The sequence below is a fragment of the Pieris brassicae genome, chromosome 5, assembly GCF_905147105.1.
Source record: "Pieris brassicae chromosome 5, ilPieBrab1.1, whole genome shotgun sequence".
NCBI classification, from domain to species: Eukaryota; Metazoa; Arthropoda; class Insecta; order Lepidoptera; family Pieridae; genus Pieris; species Pieris brassicae.
The window spans coordinates 10,640,638-10,660,513 of record NC_059669.1 but is presented as its reverse complement, the minus strand read 5'-3'; the positions used below and the strand labels follow the sequence as shown (position 1 = coordinate 10,660,513).

At 33.4% G+C, this 19,876-nt stretch overlaps 1 protein-coding gene across 2 annotated transcripts in view; it reads right to left on the bottom strand.

Annotated features, from left to right (window-relative positions):
- Positions 1-982: 982 nt before the first annotated feature.
- The window catches only part of LOC123709719 (GATOR complex protein NPRL2-like), a 38,212-nt gene continuing 19,318 nt past the window's right edge, over positions 983-19,876 (bottom strand). For both annotated transcript variants that reach the window (XM_045661238.1, XM_045661239.1), the window contains 4 exons: positions 3,591-3,734; positions 2,915-2,999; positions 2,193-2,362; positions 983-1,560 (listed from right to left, as the gene is read on the bottom strand). In XM_045661238.1, the coding sequence (XP_045517194.1) occupies positions 1,384-1,560; positions 2,193-2,362; positions 2,915-2,999; positions 3,591-3,734 (576 nt within the window). In that variant the 3' untranslated portion in view covers positions 983-1,383. The remainder of the gene's footprint in view (positions 1,561-2,192; positions 2,363-2,914; positions 3,000-3,590; positions 3,735-19,876) is intronic.

Sequence of the window (19,876 nt, the reverse complement as noted above, 5' to 3'; positions counted from 1 at the left end):
GAGCAAGTCATACCAGACACGCTTTAGAGAAAATAATTACCAAGAGGATCTTCGTCTAAATGACTCTTATAATCTCTCTCTCTTCTTCATCTCATTACTCATATAATTAGCATTTATTTTCTCTAAAAAACCCAGCTTATTACACAATCAATAATTCCAGCATACATTTGTAGTTATTTTAAATCATAGTACTAACACTGAGATCTTAAATCTTTATATAAAATTGTATTTACACTTTAAGAGTAAAGTTTTTCTTCATAAAGCTTGGTAAAAAATTATTTTTGATATACATATCTTATTATGGGATAGAACTTAAAATAATGTCTTATATGGACCTGTATTAACAAAATAAATGTTAATATATAATATTAAAATAAAATTGATCAAATTCAGTGAGTCCTCCCACTATGGACACCTAAAGAATTCAATATCCACCAAATCAGCTCAAAATTAGAGAATTAAAAATGATGTCGTAAATATATAAAAACTTGTTTTAGTATAAAACAATCGTACAATTTTTTCTTTATGCAAAGCCTAACGAGACGCTGGGGGCTTGGTCAAGATGCCTTAACACTACGTATGTAGATAGTCGAAAACAAAATTTGTATGAAAATTTGCCGACACGAACTGTCATTTTCTTACTAATTTAATTACATTAATGTCAAGTCATCTTGACTAAGCCCCCTGTTAACGTTCTATTAAATTGTCAATGCAAACGTTGACAATTACTTTAAACATGTCAATCACTTCGTTACATTGTCAAAATTCACACGTGTGTCGTGTCAATGTTGACAGTGTAGAAGTCTTTTCATACACAGTCAAAATTGACACGAGAAACGTGTGAATTTTGACAGTGTATCAAGATACCTTTTAAATAAATCAGTGGCGCAACCTTTCTAAGGTGTGGGCCTCAGATTCCTGTATATGTTTCATGATCATCTGTCGATCTAATAGGCAAGTAGGCGATCAGCCTCCTGTGCCTGACACACACTGTCGACTTTATGGGTCTAAGGTAAGCCGGTTTCCTGACACATCTTTTCCTTCTCCGTTTGAGCGAATGTTAAATGCGCATGCATAGAAAGAAAGTCTATTGGTCCACAGGCGGGGAACACACTGTCGTAGGTTTGTTCCCCGCATGTGAGATGAAACTGATACGCGGAAATCACTAGGCCAACACTGCTCTTAAAAGATCTCTCTCCGTTTAGTTGGACATATTTAACTACATAAATGTTATATTTTAAATATCCCACACGTTACGAGCTTCAATCACTTATAAGTGTCAATTATGACAACTAGCCAGATGTCAAAAATCTGACCATCAATCTATTATCTGTACAGTTGTCAAATGTCCTTGTTCACACTCTCTGTCTCAAAAAGTCTAGTTTACTTGACGATAAACACAACATCACTGTCCTTCTCCATCTGCTCCTCTAAGAGCGAGACAGACATACCGTTCTGACAGCACAACTCGTCCATACATATGAGGCCGTTGTACGTCCGAATGCACGCGCTATGACAAGTTCGTACGGATGACGTTTCATTGTGAACTGTTACTGGGAACTGTAAAAAATATTATAAATAAAAAAATAAACTTTACATATGTAAGATATATTAGCTGATTATTGGAACTTAATAATTAAATATCGTCATCAAGGGATATAGATTAATAATAAACTCAACTGCGTTTAATAATTGTATTAAGCACAATAATAATTAAGAAGCCTCTTCTTTCACAGATACAGAGAAAATGATTATGAAAAATCGTAAAATTACCCAACGAGATTATATGTTTGTAGAACAAACCGTACAGGGCAGTTGGCTCATGTGATGTTAAGTGATAATCCCCCCATAGACACTCTCACAAGAGCTCGCGAATGCGTTGTCGGTTTATTAAGAATTGGTACGTTATTTTCTGAAGGACCCTAAGTAAATTGGTTCAGAAATACTACAGTGGTCAGTGGTGGCAAAAACTACCCTAAACAACGCTCAGTTGTGGAACGAAACACAATACATCCAAAGCCGTATATGACGTGTCTGTTTATGTAAACTCCTAAATGAATGGATCGAAAAAGTGGTTAGAGAGATCTGATCAAGCCGGTTTTTAGTTAAAATTATGTTTGTTTTGCGGAAATAATGACGAGCACTATTTTTTTTATTAAAGACTATGAGCGGATTTAAAGATTTCAACTGACCTTATATACCCTTCTAATCAGCCCTTCCAGTACTCCAAAAAGCACCAACTTCCTCTCATTGATAGCTAGATCTTGTGGCTTCATTCGCCTACAAAGATCGCGTATCGTACTCCCGTATGTCATACCAGCGTACATACGAAATAAATCGCTGACTTTTGGTAAATGTCGGGCTGAAAATATAAAAAAAAACTTTTAAGCGATACACGTTGGAAGTAAAGTTGATTGTTAATAAATGGCGTGGGTTTAAAATTGATGCTCATGAAAGATATTTTGCAGGCGGGCCATGCGACACAAATATAAAACTCTATGTTTGATTTACTGTATGACTGAATTAAAAAAGATAGTTTTGATCATATTGTTTCATTGATTTTGATATTGTGTTAGATATACGTATAATATCATTAGAATACGACCTAATATTATAATTTAAAAAAAAAAAACAATTATAATTAAAGATAAAGCCAAAGATATTATACATAATATTTTATATTTACTAACACACACATTTATAAAGCAAAAAAAAAGAAATTATTCTATACAATAAACTTAGTAATACCTATGTTATGTGATGGTGTATAAGGTTGTGTATGTGGGATGTGCTGATGCAGGTTATATAGCGCATTGGATATAGTTAGTATTCCTTTTAAGCATATCCTGCGATAGCTTACACAAGTCAAGGCTTAAATATTGGTCGTTGTACCATTTAACAAAAAAAACCTTACGTGATCTTGCACAAAATTCAACACACTGCCTCTGTAGACCGGGACAGCGCGTCAACTGTCTTAATTTTGGAGTTGCGCTGTAGACCTGAAAGCATTCAATTAGAACCTTAAATTTCATATTAAAACTGTTGTTATATTTAAGTTAACATTTGGTTAGTGTGAAACTTAAAGACACGATACATGAAGTAACATATTACTTCAAAACTACATTTAGAGATACAAAATTTAATACAAAAAGCTAGTTTAGCCAGTTTGTTGACTTTTGATTCAAAAATTTAGTTAAGTCTAACATTAGCAAATGTAAAAAATGCCGGCACCGAACTTGCAAGCCTTCTGGCAATGTGAGTGTCCATGGCTGGCGTTACGTTACGTTTGCCTTCAGTTACATGAAAAAAATAAAAAAGCTTGTTTTTATAGGACGCCTTCTGAAGTAGCTGTTCGTGGGCGTATTTGTAATGAAGGGGAATCATTATTTATTTTTGTATAACAATGGGTCTGCAGGCAGGATCATCAGATGTTAAGTGATACCGCCGCCCATGGACACTCACATTGCCTCTCAAGTACGTTTCCGGCCTTTAAAACGAATATGCATCGTTGGAATACAATACGATCGATATTTCCAAATGTTAAACAAAATCTATGTTTAAGCCACCTCTAAGAATTATGTTATACTTACAGCACAGTATTGAAAGATAGGCACCAGTGTTACTACGCCATAGTACACTAGATTCTGGACACAGGCGCGTACCAAGCTAATTTCTACGTCTGTTAACGACGCGATCTTTGCCACGTGGTTGAAGCCGTCTATGTGTGGTAGTATCTGTAACATGAAATTTATTTGTTTACAAAAGCTCGACAACGCTCGGCACACTCAATCTTATACTGATTACAAGAAATATAAAATACAATAGGACTAGGACTTATAGGCAGACATAATAAACACGAAGAGATAAAAAAAATGGTTGTCTCTAAGTCAGTTTACGGACGATACTTAAACGTGACGTCATAACTAAACATTGATGTAATGATTGCATGCTTTTATAAATAAAATTCAATAATTTTGATTGAATTAGCACTATAACATAGTAACGCATAGGTTAATCGAGTGTGAGAGAGAAAGATGCAGCGCAAGCGTACAATAATTGTAACGGGACAATGGGTCCAGAGTCGAGGGACAATAAGATAAGATTTATTAGACGTTGTCACGTCAAAATTTAAATTTTAAAAAGAAAAATGATCTGCGTGAAGGTTTTTTCTAAGGAATTGATATTTTTCATTATAACTGATCTTATGACTGTTGGGGGCTGTACTGGCGTGCCGTCAAGTAATAAATAAAATTACTAATTGTGTGGAATTTCATGAACAATTATAGGGAGAAACAATTTCGGTCTTAGTATATGTAATTATATACAATCGTTTGAAAATAAATAGTATATAGATACAGTCGACTCTTGAAAATGATCTCGAGGTTAATTTGCATTTATTATGATTAATTGAATAAAATTAATTTTAATTTGATGTCCAGGCTTCCCTGTACTATCAATGTACAGACCTGTGATATGTCTTTTAAAATTATTTAGCAATGATAAACTGAAGTCACTCACTCAAAAAATATTACGGACTTATTTTCTAAATAATACTTAGTGTATTTAATTGTTAATACATAATATGACACAAATAATAAATCACGAATTTTGATCAAACCCTTATTTACTTGAGGTATCCACGAGGGGGACCTTGTATGTAACCACGTTAATTTAACGTTTGTTATTTTGAACTCACGGTAATTTGAAATGTATCCTTGATCCGTTGAGTTTCAAATTATCTATAGAGAAAAAGACTAGCCGAATCGAACCTTTGGTATACACCAAATGTTTGGTAGTATTTTCTATAATATAACAATCCCCTTACATATAAAAATGAAAAAAATCAGTAGTTTATTCGTAGAGGTAATTCTTCGCCAGCAAATTACAGGATAATGTAAATTTCTTACTTATTTTTACGCTTTCAAGTTCATTAACACAGTGGGCAATTTATTAATCACGGACGTATCTTCGGCGATGCGTTAATTATTTTCTTGCACTCAGAATACATAATTATTCGCTTAGCAACTATGTGTAACTAGTCATAACGGTTTACCATTGTATACTGTCTTTGAATTTAAAGATAAAGATGCTCCAATAAGAGTATAAATAAGCACAGTGTGCGTAAAAAAATCATTTATTGAAATGAGTTACATCCTCGTATGTATACGTATCCTTGTTGCTACGCAGTGGCTATCAATCTACATAATAGTAATGCTTTCAAGGCGAAGGTGATAATTTTTTTAAAGTCAAGCTTTATAGCGTGGGCGAATATTTAGACCATAAGTTTGCCAACAATCGTAAATAACTTAAATTATTCTTATGACACTATACACACTATATGACATTTGCAATTTGCATAATTAATCAATATAAATGTCTTTGCAAATAAACGATTTCTTATTATGATTATAGTCCTCTATAGCACCAGGCTCCTTAAGAAAGCTTTATTTTATTAAAGCGTGGCATGATGTTCGGTGATGAGCCTACTTCGAAAGATCATGAACAAAAACAAAAAAAGCGATTAGCGTGTTCAACCTAACAAAAAGTGGCTCATATGCGATACCGTTATAAAATCGCGTTTGTTAGCGCCTTTATGTAGCGCCGTTGCAGAAGAAACAACGTGTCGTGGGAGTGAATGTTGCTAGCACCTTGTTTGACAATAACAGTTCCAATGTCATTTGTATGTAAATGTGATACACGAAATGCTTTTAAGATAAATTTATATTTAAATTTCGTTTATTTACGTGGTGTTAAGAATTTAGGAAGAATATTTGGATTTGATGCAAGCAATGTTTCCCAATCTATTGTTTAGGGAGCTATTCGAAAATTCATTAAAATTTTTAGGAATTTGAATTTTTCATAATATATATGTCTTGAAAATGTACTTCATACAAGTTTTACCTATCATACAAGTTTCTTAATTCCATTTAGAAGAATAGAATCTTTAGAAGACATAAGAATCTTAGAAATGCTAAGGTAGGCAGGCAAGCAGGTAGGTAGAAAGAAAGGCCTGACACAAATAAGTTGGAAACACTGGCCAAAGGTAAAAGTAACACACAAAAACAAACAGTCTGGACACTCCCAAAGTCAGAGGGCTTGAAGTGTACATGTTTTCCTCGTAAAGGTTTAATCAAAAACCCTATGTCCCATAAAAAACAGTTTGTAAGTTTCTTTAATCTCTAACTCATGAGAACATCAAATCCCTGTATACAATGAAACACATTGTGTATTCTACGTCTAACACCGAAAAACAACTGTTTTGGCCAGAACAAAACAATTGAATACAATTTTACTAAATACAACTGATTTTTAAAAATAACATATAGTATTTGTAGATAAGATGTCTACGAAAAACTTACAAAACGTCAAAATTAAACATTTACTCAATAATTGTAATAATTGTATATAGGTATCTTACACGCTCTCCATAGGAACACGAGCCGTGACCTCTTAAATAAAACACGACCTTAATCTTAGATGCTTTGATCCCGCTGAGTCACAATTACTCCCGACGGTCAATAGAGACTATTTTGTTTTAATATTACGTCTGAAGAAATGAAAAATAAAGCTTTGGTGTAGGAACTTGTATAGGTTCCTATTGGATTGCATTTATAGGAGAATCAATCTAAAATGTTTTACTTAGTAATACTGTGAATGCAAATAAAAACATGTGAGAAGTTATAATTCTTTGTCGTAACAAGATAAAATTTTTATCTTTCGCCTTTTGTTTGTAGTAAAAACACACTAACAATAGAAAAAAGGTATTTAATACATTGAAAGTTTTAATATAACGCATTATCTAGTTAAATAAAGTTTATTTAAATATAAAAAAAATATATAATTAAAGAAATGGACATTTTTTATTTTAAAATGTTGACTATGCTAACTTCTGGGTGTTTTTATGTGACGGTGTGCGCGCATCATAAAAATTTAAAACCAAATAACTAGCCCGTCGAGTAATTCGTGTGGTAGCGTGTTTTTTTTTTGTATGGCAAGTTTGTTCTCGGCCTTTGGTACACTTGGTACACTCAGGACTCTAAGTCGAATTGGTTCAGAAATACTTCAGCGGGCAGCTGGTACCACACAGTGGTGATGCGCGGCAAAAACTGCTTTAAGAAAGGAGGTATTACGGATGGTATTTTGTATTCTACCCTGACGTCTGATGATGAAACTCAGCTGCAGGTATTAATTCGAGCAACTCCTCGAACGAAACCCAATAACAAACCTACGCGTTCAAAACTCCAATACACGGTCACGTCGCGTAAGTATTTTACCAATAAGTGTCAACACACTTTGTTGACTTTGACCATGTGTATCAAAGTACCACTAAAGGGTCTGGGGAGGGAGGGAGGTAAAGGGAGGGTGCGCCTCGCCCAAAAAACTCTTCAAATGTTTGGCTATATACGAATGTTTTCGTAATTGTTTGCAGTGCGCGCGCGTACATATTTACTCAGAGAAGCGCCATTTTCGCGTCTTGCGCTCCCTGGATATTATTGCCTGTGAGACGGATATATTTGGTTGCACACTGGTTGAATTCACAAGAATTGCATTATTTATAAATGGTTATAAAAAGGTTTAGGTATTATGTTTTAACGTTTCAGTTAAATTTTTATATTAATAAGTTTTCTACTGCTAAATAAAATTTGTAAACCTGAATAGGACTAAGTCAAATTTATTACATTGAGGTACGTACAACAACGTCCATTTAACGTTTAAGGTATGGTCTTGTGGCTGGCTTAGGTTTAGTTTAAAAAGCAAAATTTATAATAACCAGATTTTAGTTAATTTTAAAGTCAGTTTTACGCTTACTTAGGCCTTAGATGGTGAGCAATTATAAAATTCAGGGACGTGTTATGATAAATAAACTGGCATATAACAAAATTCTCTTACCGCATTTAATATTTTGGATTACATTTAAGACACTTGAGGCATCTCTATATTTCAAGCTAAGAGATGGACGGATCAAACATGTCAAGAACCAATTTACACCCTTGTATTCAAGAATTTCCCGTCTATTAAAATTCAATACATTTTTAACATACAGGAGGCAGCTTAGTTCTATATCACGATTCTGCATCTTAACCTAAGAAGCCTTTTGATAGATCGTCTTCATATTATGTAAACTTGTGTCCTGCGGAACACATACTAGTACGATTTTCATATCCAAATATGTTCGGCAAGCGAATATCGCTGCGTCAAGTTGCTTTGGTTACTTGCATTGTAGCCCTTGAAATTTCATGTAATTGAACCATTCACTACGCATAATTGTCCCGAATGCCATCGTTATCTTCAAGTATAAATAACAGAATTGCCGGTCCTATTAAGCAAAGGTTAAATCTTATGATACAGGTTTAAAGCTATCATATTTCTTTAATATTCAGTGAATAATCATAATTAATACCTTTCTAATAAATACTACAGTACAGTATTAACAACAGTAGTATTGTGTTAAATTAATGTACTGTTGTGATATGTCAGACGCTTCAGCGAGCGATTCATGCCTCCAAAGCGATGACCCATCCCTGCAAGCTAGTATGCCGATCAGGGCGAATTGGCCGATGTGAATTGCCCTTGCTCTGGCAGGTCCATTACACATCATTCATGGCCATAGAGGAGCATGATTTCTCCGGCCGATCGCTAAGCTGTTACCATGTCCTGCGTCGGGCGATTGCTGGTGGCGCCGTGCCTTGGGAGGGTATACGTAACGCATTTCCCCAGGAAAAAAAAATATACTGTTATGATAATCTAACAATAACGCGTAATTCAATCTCTGCCCCACATCGTAACGTTTTACAAGAGGAAGTATTGCATCTATATGTACTATGTACAGAAGAGCTGTCTAGAAGCCCACAAGCCCAGGGGTAGTGTAGGGACTAGCTTTAGAACAATATCGTCACAACCGTGTTTTGTTTTATATAAAGTTTTTGTTGTTGTATGCTTCCGTGTACACTACTCGTATATTCGACATTTGACACCAAAAGATGGAGGACGGGCTTAAATATCACAGCTATATAAACTAATACGTAATAAATAATACAAATAATTCATTCAAGTTATCGCGGGATATGCTTAAAAGGAGTATTAAGAATATCCATCATATAATAACATGCATCATGATCACACCCACACATACACACACCATCAAACAACACAAGCAAATTAGCTATAACTTAGATAAATGTCTTTAATAAATTTTATTGATTGTTTCCTTTCGTAAATGTTTTTGTGCATATTATGTATTCCATATTTAGCAATTATATTCAGTATAGTAGTTTTTTGTTATATATAATTTATACCGTAGAATTACGAAATTATATATCTACAATATATATAATGACTCCACGTGTAGATAACAGTGTAGCATTGGTTGCGCGTGCACATACTCAATGCACTTTAGGGTGACAATCATTTGAAGTCAAACAATAAATAATAAATACGATATCAGTAATGTATAAATAAAGACCTCTTCTAAGACTCTTTATATGTACTAAAACTTCAAAATGCAAAATGCATTTCACTCGGAACAGCAGATAAGATGGAATAGTTTCGTTACTTAATCATTATACTGAAAGTTCGTACTACGTACCATTAAAGCTTGAACAGACTTTCGATTTATTTACCATGTGTTTTATAAAGGAATCGCTAAAATTAGATAATAATAAAAAATGCCTTTATTCTAGTAGTATAATTTGAGTTTGATATAATTATATTTAAGACTATAAAAAGAATTCTGGAGCCCACGAACAAAGCTCCATCAACACGTGAATGTCGAATCTATTCTTGACACCACGGGTCTAGTGAGAAGATTGAAAAGGACAAACCCGTTCTAAAGAGTGACTTAATGTGAGTGCACAAATACATTAAAAAATAGAACACACCGTCTTCCTCTTAATAGAGACTGTTAGTAGTGTTATACACTTTCTTATGTTAAAGATTTTTAAGTAAATTATGTTAGACTTAAATGACTTATTAGTAGACTTGCAACGAATCGTATATTCAGCAGATATTTTCATAAATATTAGTAATATAACATAATAACCCGTTTATATGGAGGCAAGCAAGGAAATTTATATTTCCATGTTTGATTAAGATCGCAGCAAAATATTTGTCGCCGCCAGGTAGTAGTGTTTATTCAGAGCGCCTTTTCTCTGAACCTGGGATGGTCTACGAGAAAAAAATAGGTAAACTACTTCCTAAAAATGCAGAAAAGTTAGTCTTTCTGCACCATAAGCTTCCCCTTCTAAATTTTGATTATGAAAATAATTCAAATGCATAGAATAATTCTTAACTTATTTAATACAGAAAATGATTAAATTATGTACCTGTTTTATATACCAAAGCTTATAAAAGAAATGACAACCTTACCCTTCTAAATTTTGATTACCACAATAATTCAAATACATAGTATCCTCAATTTTTCCAATTTAGAAGATGATTATGTACCATTGACCACTTAAATGATTATAACAGAAATGATAATATGAATATATACGTAATCTTTAAATTTTCAATTTACCAATTATTTCTCTTTGACAAAATATATTATTTAGGTATTCGGTATTCGGCCGAATATAATAAAAGCAGCCGAATAGGCCGAATACCGAATATTCGTTGCAAGTCTACTTATTAGTCCTATATGGGCTAAATTGTAATGTTGAAATAATGTCTTTGTAAAGAGACTTAAATATGTGATACTAGTATACGACCTCCTGCGAATTCTTCCACTTGTCTCTCATCTTGGTTACTATTTCCCAATCTTTTCTTTTTCACGTACGTCTCAGTAAAACTGCTAAATCGTAGTTTTGCGCATATGCAGCCATACATATATAATGATTGAGATATTGTTTGTGACGCAAAGCTTCCTTGTATTTACGTTAGAAATGGTTGCCCTGAATTGTATTAATAAACAAACGGCGCCTCGTGTTTCCGAAGCATTACATATATTATATCATGCATGAGTATTATGTTTATAGAACAATATAGATTCAATTATGATCAACAATGTTAAATTGTCTTTTATATTTTTTATTACGAGATGGCAGTATACGCTATCTAGATGTTTCATAGTGCTTCGACAATTTCATCAACTTTTTCTTAGAAAGTGCTAAACTGTCAATTGTCAAAGCACAATCTTTCTTTAGGTCCACCTGGATGGTGTTACAATAATACTGTTAATAATCTGATTTGGAATTTTCGGAATGAAGAGGATTAGAGAAAGGTATAGTTAAGATATTATTCACCGATACATAAGATGCTTAATGTCTATAAAAAACGTGATTTAATATGATTTTGTATGGATAAATTGTAACGTTTACTCAAAAATAAGAGATATAAAGAGACGCCTGCGTGATCGTTTTTTGCTTGGAATTTTGAACATATCTGATAAATTCATCACTAAGATACATATTAAACTATTATGAATAATAATAATGTAGGGGTTTTACAACCTTATATGACATCAGATTACATCCATATCTTAGTAATTTTTATTTATGCGCACAAAGAAAAATCCTTCGGTTCACGGTGTAGTCGAAGTGTAATCATAACAATTAAATATACAGTATTTACATTTTTCTTAACCTACATAGAAATAATAAAAATAATTAATAAAAAGAAAATTTTAAACAATTTTAAATAGTTTGGTCCCTATGGTACTTTTAGGATCGTTCAATTATTACGTAATGAATATTGGGGGGAGTGAAAAACTTACGATGCGGGGCAGGGATTGAATTCCGCGTTATTGTTAATATTATTTTCCACTTCCAGTACTTTACATAACATAATGACTATTAGGTACAAAGAGTCACTGGGGATGGTCACGAAACGTATTACTATTGGATATAGAAACATTACGACGCGTTTCGGGGTGTTTGTCAAGAATCTCCAAAAATTGCGTGACGTAATACTTGGACGCTCCCTTTAACGCTGGCAGCATTTCCTCGAGGAAAGCACCAGCTCTGGAGTCACCGCTACTATCTACCAATTCTTTAATTAGCGCCTGTGCACTTGAACCCCACGGCCCAAGAGTCTCTACCTCAAAGTTAACATAATTTCTAAGTTGATGCAAAGACTATTGCATTAGTGTTAAGTAACTGAAAGATAGAGAATAAGCAAGTTCAAAGTACCATAAAAGTCCTGGTCAAGGCTATTGCAATGTTGCTTATGGAACTTGGAAATTGTCTATGGAACAAGATTTTTTTTAGTTGTTATCATGTTTATATCATCACTCAAGGTCTACATAGTGTTATGTATTCACGACCTTCTGTTCACCATTTACTTCCTTATTAGTTCACAAGCCTACATACATTTTTAAGCATAAGTTGCAAGAGAGGAAGCTTTTGTGATAAGATTTCTGATTTTTTATTAAGACTTTCACATTGATATAGGTTAATATACAGAGACTAATTACTGACGTAATTATAAATTCTTATAAATAAATAACAACTTATATGTTACTTAACTTACAAAATTATTTAATTTCAAGTATAATGGTTTGAAAGATTTTTTTAAAAGGTCGTACGGATTTTTTTCTCTCTGTTTACTGTACGACAACGTAAATTTTTTTCTATAAATTGTATTTATTTTAAAATCTTTTGTGTATTAGGAATATAAATTTGTTGTGTTGTCCTTCAGTCACCAACCAACACTTTAAGAAAATTGTAAACTACTGATAATTTGATGAAATAAAGCACGCGAAACGTCGGAAAAAAATTATTTGAAAATTATGTAAAATAATTATAAGTTTATAATAATACAAATAGCTTTAATCCGGTTAAAAAATTGTTTTCTTTCAATGTAATGTTTAGGTTTAAATAGAAAAAAAATATATATATATAAATGGAAAAATCGCAAGTCCCATCTAAAAATATGGAGTTTTTAGATATTTATAACAAAACACGATCGATAAAACGCTTCTAACGTCACCCACTCTAAATTTACAATAAAATTCATTTGGTAAACAAGTCCGACTTTTGAAATAGCACTCGCGTATTCGAACATTATCATATCACGTTTGTATAGCGTGTATGATAATTATAATGCTTATTAGTGGACATATAGGTATAGGACATATATATAGGTGCTTCAATTCAGCGTTTAGAATAAACATCAACTTTTACTATTTATATGTATCTTACACTGATTTATCTTACACATAGTGATTCGAAAAAAAAACTTAGTTATTTTTAAATACAGAACGGGTTTTGCCGAGTTATCTTATCTAATTGTAGAATGATTGCGTAGTAGATGTTGTTGACCTATTAAGAATAACTATAAAAAACAACCGAAAGAAAATTATTTTAAAGAAAAGTATAAAATTGTTGAAAGTTGCCATAATAAATATAGTTTTTAAGTAGCTTTCGCCAAAAAAAAAATCCAGAGCGTTGACGTTACATTTAGAAACAAAGCATGAAGCAAAAAGACTTAGTATCCGTACCACAAAGAGTAGAGCGTTTCCGATTGTTTAATGCCGGCAACGCACTCGTCATATGGGAGGATGAGTGTCCATGGGCGGCGGTGTCATCTAAAATCAGTTGTCCTCTGCGATATTAATAGCTATACCAAAAACGACTGTAGAAAAAACACTGTCTTATTTTATTCTGAATACAAATGTTTTTATTCATGTAAAATCAGTTTTTAAAACATTTCGGAAATTCAAACAAGGTCATTATAATATTGAATTATTAGATCAGTCAAAAACTTTCTCCTAGACCTACGGAGAGAGGAATATTTTAACAAACATTGCTTTTACGAGACCAATTTCTACTGTGCATCTCTGCATAGTACCACCATAGTGCCTATATTACTCAGAGATCATTCCAAATCAGTAGTATTTATTTTATTTATTTAATTATAAGTAATCTTTCAGCTAACATACATATTATAAAACAAAACACTTAGACAATACAAAAAGCCAAAACAGATTACATAGATTAACACCAACTCACATCTTCTATGGTGAGGTGGAAAATATCAATATTCTCATAGTTGGTGTCATATTTAGATAAACTCGAAACATTGGCGAATTCTACAGGATTTCGTGAAACATGAAACAATTTTGCGTATCTTGTCGCATACGTTAATTCCTTAGACACACTGTTTGACGGTATGTTAACTATTTATTTATTTATAAAGAATAATGTAAAATATGTAGTTGTAATATTTGTAAATGTGAGCACCATTTATCTACATAATAATTTAGTTATGCATTGTTTTTAACACGATGCGCCTATTTTATTTTAGTAAATGTTAATACTCTGAACAAACGCAGGCTGCAATTTCCGCGTACTAGACTACCTAAAGTTAGTAATTCTTTTTTGGGAACTGGGATACTTTTCTTTTAAAAAATCCCAGAGGCTCTTTTATCTCTGGCTTTTAATAAATTTAAGAAATGTATTAAAGAAAAGCTGTGTAAAAAGGCTTGCTATACAGTGAACGATTATCTAGTTGATAAAAGACTGGGACTAGTGCTAGACAGGCTACGTCTAATTAAATTGCGATATTTGTTTTAAAATAAGTGTTGTTGGCCATAGTCATTTTGTATGACCATTTTCTATGAGAGTTTTTTACGCCGGCTTTTTCTCTCGGCCTACACCCTCTGTCTTCTTTAGGTCGAGTAGGGATGTCTACTGATTCAAATGTAATGACGTGGATACCTGTATCTCATATTCCATAATAAACATATTTCATTTTAGTATAGTAGGTTTTTTGTTCTAGGCACATGGTCTTTACATATAATTATCCAATCAATGTTTATATAATATAGTATATTTATGTATTTATTATTAACAATTCGTTGCAAGTATACAGACATATAGGACAATTAAAATAATTTAATAAAAAGGAGACCAACTGGCGGTCTTATCGCTTGCCTGCGACCTCTTCCAGGCCACCACTGAGTAAAAAAAATAGACATGGTGAGCGCAAGAATTGCAAACATACATAGGACATATAATTTATACGTAGATAGCTTTTAAAATATCCAACGGATTATAATTTGTACCAATAGAAAAGTCGTGCGTTCATGTCCCGTGGGAAACAATCTCAACTCCAAAAAAGTACCTCGAGTACTTACGGAAGGTATATCACCTCCACCACTCCACTCCCATCACCATGGCCGTCAATGACATCGTCATTGGTGATTGTCCCTGTGTCCTACACAAAAAATCTATAATCGCCGTCGCTTAAAACAATTTGGAATAACGATTAAAGATTCGTATGGTAATCTAAAGTCAAAAGTGACCGTATCACGAATGCCACGAGTCATCTGTCATCCTAACTATGTTTATTTATGTTAATGTATATATCTCGCATACAATTATAGCTCTTAAACGATATAAATAAAGGTTAATATCGTATGATTTAAAATATATTGACAACATAAAAATAGAATGCTGCAACACAAGTCGTCCTGTTTTAGGGCTAGTGATTGATTTAACTTACTTAAACGACCAATCTCAATTCTAGTTATTAAGGAACTGCAAATTAATTTTAATTATAAGCCAGCTCAGTAGCTTATGTATCAAATAGCTGGCTTATGTATCAAAAAGCCTCAAGTATCAGCTTCCTAAACATTATTTTCTTGTTATAAATAAACAACAAAATTTTAGTTTCCACGGCCCCGGAGCGGAAGCGGTAGTTAGTAGGACTAATAAAAACACGTTCACTTATAATTTTAATTTTAATAGACCAGTGTACGGGGCTCCCAAATTAATAATGGACACACAGATCTTCGCCAGTAGTCGAATCACCCGAATCATTGGATCGTAAGAGCCCCAAATACTGAACTTCTATTTTGAACCTTGTTCAAATAGGAGTCAATATCGCTAACACACTCGAAAACCATTCAGGCGTTCAGCGGCGATCTTTAATCTTATTAATTTGGGAGTACTATAGAACAGCATGTAGATTTTTGGGTATAAGCCGGTTTCCTCATAATGCTTTCACCGGTAAGTGACAACTAACACAGAATTACAAAACAGCCGTCATTACTCAAAAATAATTTTATCGGATTGCCTGGAAAGGACGGCCTAACAGTGAAATATGTAATCGTTTATCAGTTTTGTATCATTTTTATAATGTATGTATAAGAACGTGTAAATAACTCAAAATAGGCTTCAACTTGAAACATCGAGAGACAGAGATAAGTTATTTATAATTTATACTATTTGCTTGCATTGTTTAATAGGCTTATTAAATTTCATTTCAATATCGACTATTAACAACAAGAGAGGATAAAGCTTCAAACTTGATCTCATTGCTAGGCTATAGTTGTGCTCAATAAGTAGCCTATACAATTTTTGATGCGACAGGAGAACGAGCAGGTCACCGAGAAAAACCTCTACTGGCAGCTGGTTCCACAGAGGTGGTGGTGTGGGTGGTGCGGTAGAAAGTGCCTTGAAAAGCGCTGTTGTAAAACACCAGGCGTCGCGATGATGGAATTTCTCCCTCGACGAGGATAGAATTCAATCAATTTGAACAATGCTTCAGAGTAAAAATATTTCACGTATGAATGCTACATATTCTACTCTGAAAACATAGACTATATATCGAAATTATTATAATGTCCCACCATACAAATCTGGGACAGACAGATGATTAATAAGATAAATACGGGAAGTTCGCACAATGAGATGTGAGATGATATGAGGCCCTACGGGTGTAACATTAATGCTGGCTGGAAACTCAGCTATAATAAACGAGGTGTCATCACTTTGAGAGGAAGTGATAGCGTATTTCGTTTAAGCGAGTACGAAAATAAATAAATGGTGGCTACAACCTTTTTAGGTATGGGCCGCAGGTTTCTGTATCTATTTCATGTAATTGTCAATTCAAAACGCAAGTAGGCGATCAACTTTCAGTGCCTGACACACGCCGTCGATTGTTTCTTTAACATTCGAGGGAATGTTAAATGCGCATATAGAAAGAACGCCTATTGGTTCACAGCCGAGGATCGAAATTACGACCTCAGGATGAGAGTTTGTATGCCGAAGCCACTAGGCTAACACTGTTCTACTGTGTACACATTTAATGAAAACTCATGAATAAATTCTATATTGCATTTATTGATGAACTTTTATTAAAAGACTTATCAGAAAACATAGCGATATTAATAGTCGTTTGAATGAAGAATTTAAATTAAAGAATATTGCAATGGTTATAATGTGGCTGGGGCTTCGTATGTCAAACTCCAACACATTATAGACGATTGATAGTTAGATTCGTTGCAGCGACATGTTACGCTCAGACTTATCGCTAAGTATGATATGAAGAGTACAGGCAAAGAAGGATCTCTGTCAAGAAAAAATATTTATGAGATAATAACAAAAAACATATTTACTCTTAAAAGCAATGTATTAAACTACAAACTTTTAGAAAGAGACATGCCAAAGATTCATATTATAAGTCACTATAAAATCATGGGTCAACAATTTATTGGATTTGACATACCTCACACTAGCGAATCTTACCCAAATCCAGCTTCTATTTCTTTCTCATTCGTCATCCACCCTCGAAAACTTCCTTGGGCCATGATTCGGTTTTTTTTGTTGTTGCTTGGAAACGAGACGTTTTTATCGGAGTTAATCTACGTGTGTGCATAACATTTGATAAGATATTGTTTGTTAGTCTATTACAACACGAAAATATTAGTTAGCATGATAATGTTCGCGTGTTTAGAGTAGGTACAAGAGGTGTATATAGTGGAATTAGTCAATATAATAAATTTAGATTTTAATGCGATATTTACTGAATTAACTAACAGAATATATTCAGTTGTAATTTCAATGCGATTAAAAGCAGTACAGCCCAGTTTCTTGTGAGTTCTCGTCCGTTCAATAATTAGTAGTAAATGTAAAATAATTTTGTTAAATAAGTGTTAAACTCACAATGAAAGAATGATATTTAAATTGTAAAATTCTAATGAGATGTGTAAAATACATAACAAAGAATATTTATAGAACGGTCAACGACCTGTTATCAGCGTACAGCATATTTCAAATTGAAATAAGCGCAGAGAACTATTGATTTGAATCAACTTCTCTTTCTACCTTTGATAATTGTATGAAAAAAATACTTAAAATTTTAATGATTCGGATTTGTTTTCTTTAACAGTTTTTTTATTATAAATAATACGAAACAAGAATTCGATAACAATATTATAACATTTAAAAAAAGAAAACAAAACAAGATTATAACATCTAATCACTAATGAAATTAAATCTTCGAAGTGATAGATAATAATGCTAAAAGCGACATAAATAGTTATATCTATAGAAGTGTCTATATATTTGTACGCGTGTTAGAAGCGAATTTATGTTCTATATTTAGTAACGAAGCACCTCAAGGTCGCGTATGTCAAATCCAATACATACGGTGAATAAGTTTTTTTCTTAAATGCGTAGAGGTAGAGGTGCGTTTAAACGTCCCCAGCAGGCAGCAGTGGGACACGACTGCAGGTACTCTGCTACTTAGAGAGCCGTGTGAGGTATACCCAATAAAACCACCGTCAGTACCAAAACGACCGCATCAAAGAGGCCTCGGGCTCACTTTCCCATTAAAGCGGGACCTCAGCTTTATAGCGTCAACAAAGTGTAGACCCATAGCAGGAAACCAGCAAACCTCTCTCCTCCCCTTCCATCTCTCACAAAGGTTCATATGTTGCGCCTCTCTCTTTCTGCAGACTTCTGTAGAAGTATTTGCTCGCAGAAGGAAACCATTGCACTCCACGCCTCGCTGCACTAAATAACACCAGACAGAGAGAGATCGTCTAATTAGCCTTAGAGTAAAAAAACATTAATAATTTCTACTGTAAAATAGATTGCCACTGAACGTTTTATTTTAATTCGAATTAAAAATGACGCTTATCAACACCGTGAAAACATATAATAATAGAATTCACTATTTCAATATTAAATGAAATTAATTAAGTTACAAACATTTCTGCAATAGTCTCTCTCTCTCGTTAAAACCGCTCGTCTCGAATACTAGGATTCAGACCATCTAAATTAAACAACAGCAGTAATAATAAAATAGCTTTTTAACAATCTGTTTTTATTGGACAAGAGAAAAACAAGCAGACAGTAACTTTGAATAAAGTTCTAACCGCCGCTTGTGGAGTAGATAGCGTGTATGTTTCCGACTTTTGTGGGAATGGTACGTTCTTTTATTAAGGCTTCTTAGTCTTATCAGTCGGAATTACTCTTACAGCTGGTTCCACAAAGTAGTGGTCCGCGGTTAAAAGTGCCTTTAAAAGCGTTGTATCGCCAGGCGTGCAGGTGGAAAGGATGAATTTCGCATTCTGCCTCGACGACCGATAATATTTAGCAAAATACAGATTAACCATGTACCAGTACAAAATTAACGTGTTTATTCTAATAAGATAATAAAACCCAGTAAAATGTTATTAATATCTTATCATGTGTTATAAATATTGTTTAATCTCCGATAATGTCTGATTTGAGTTGCGGATTAAGGCTTTTTAGATTTGCGAAAGCGAAAAATGGTTAAAATGGATTTATGACGGTTTACGTGCAATTTTAATCGTTTGAATGGTTTGGTTGTTATAATGTTATAGTTTATATGTCACTGGCCTTATATATATACATCTTAATGATTTAAATATGTTCGACGTCCTGGTGGACAGAAAAACTGTGTACAGTTTGTGTTTCCACCACACCAACTTCCTTTATATTAAGAACATTTATACAATAAATAAATAAAATAAAAATAAATTGAATAATATGTTTATAGCAGTGTTGGCTTAGTATCTCGTTTTTTTATGTAACAGGGGTCAAACAGGCAGGAGCCTGATGTTAAGTGGTACCTATCGCTGTCCATAAAATTGGTACACTCTTTCCTTGAAAAAACCTAAGTCGAA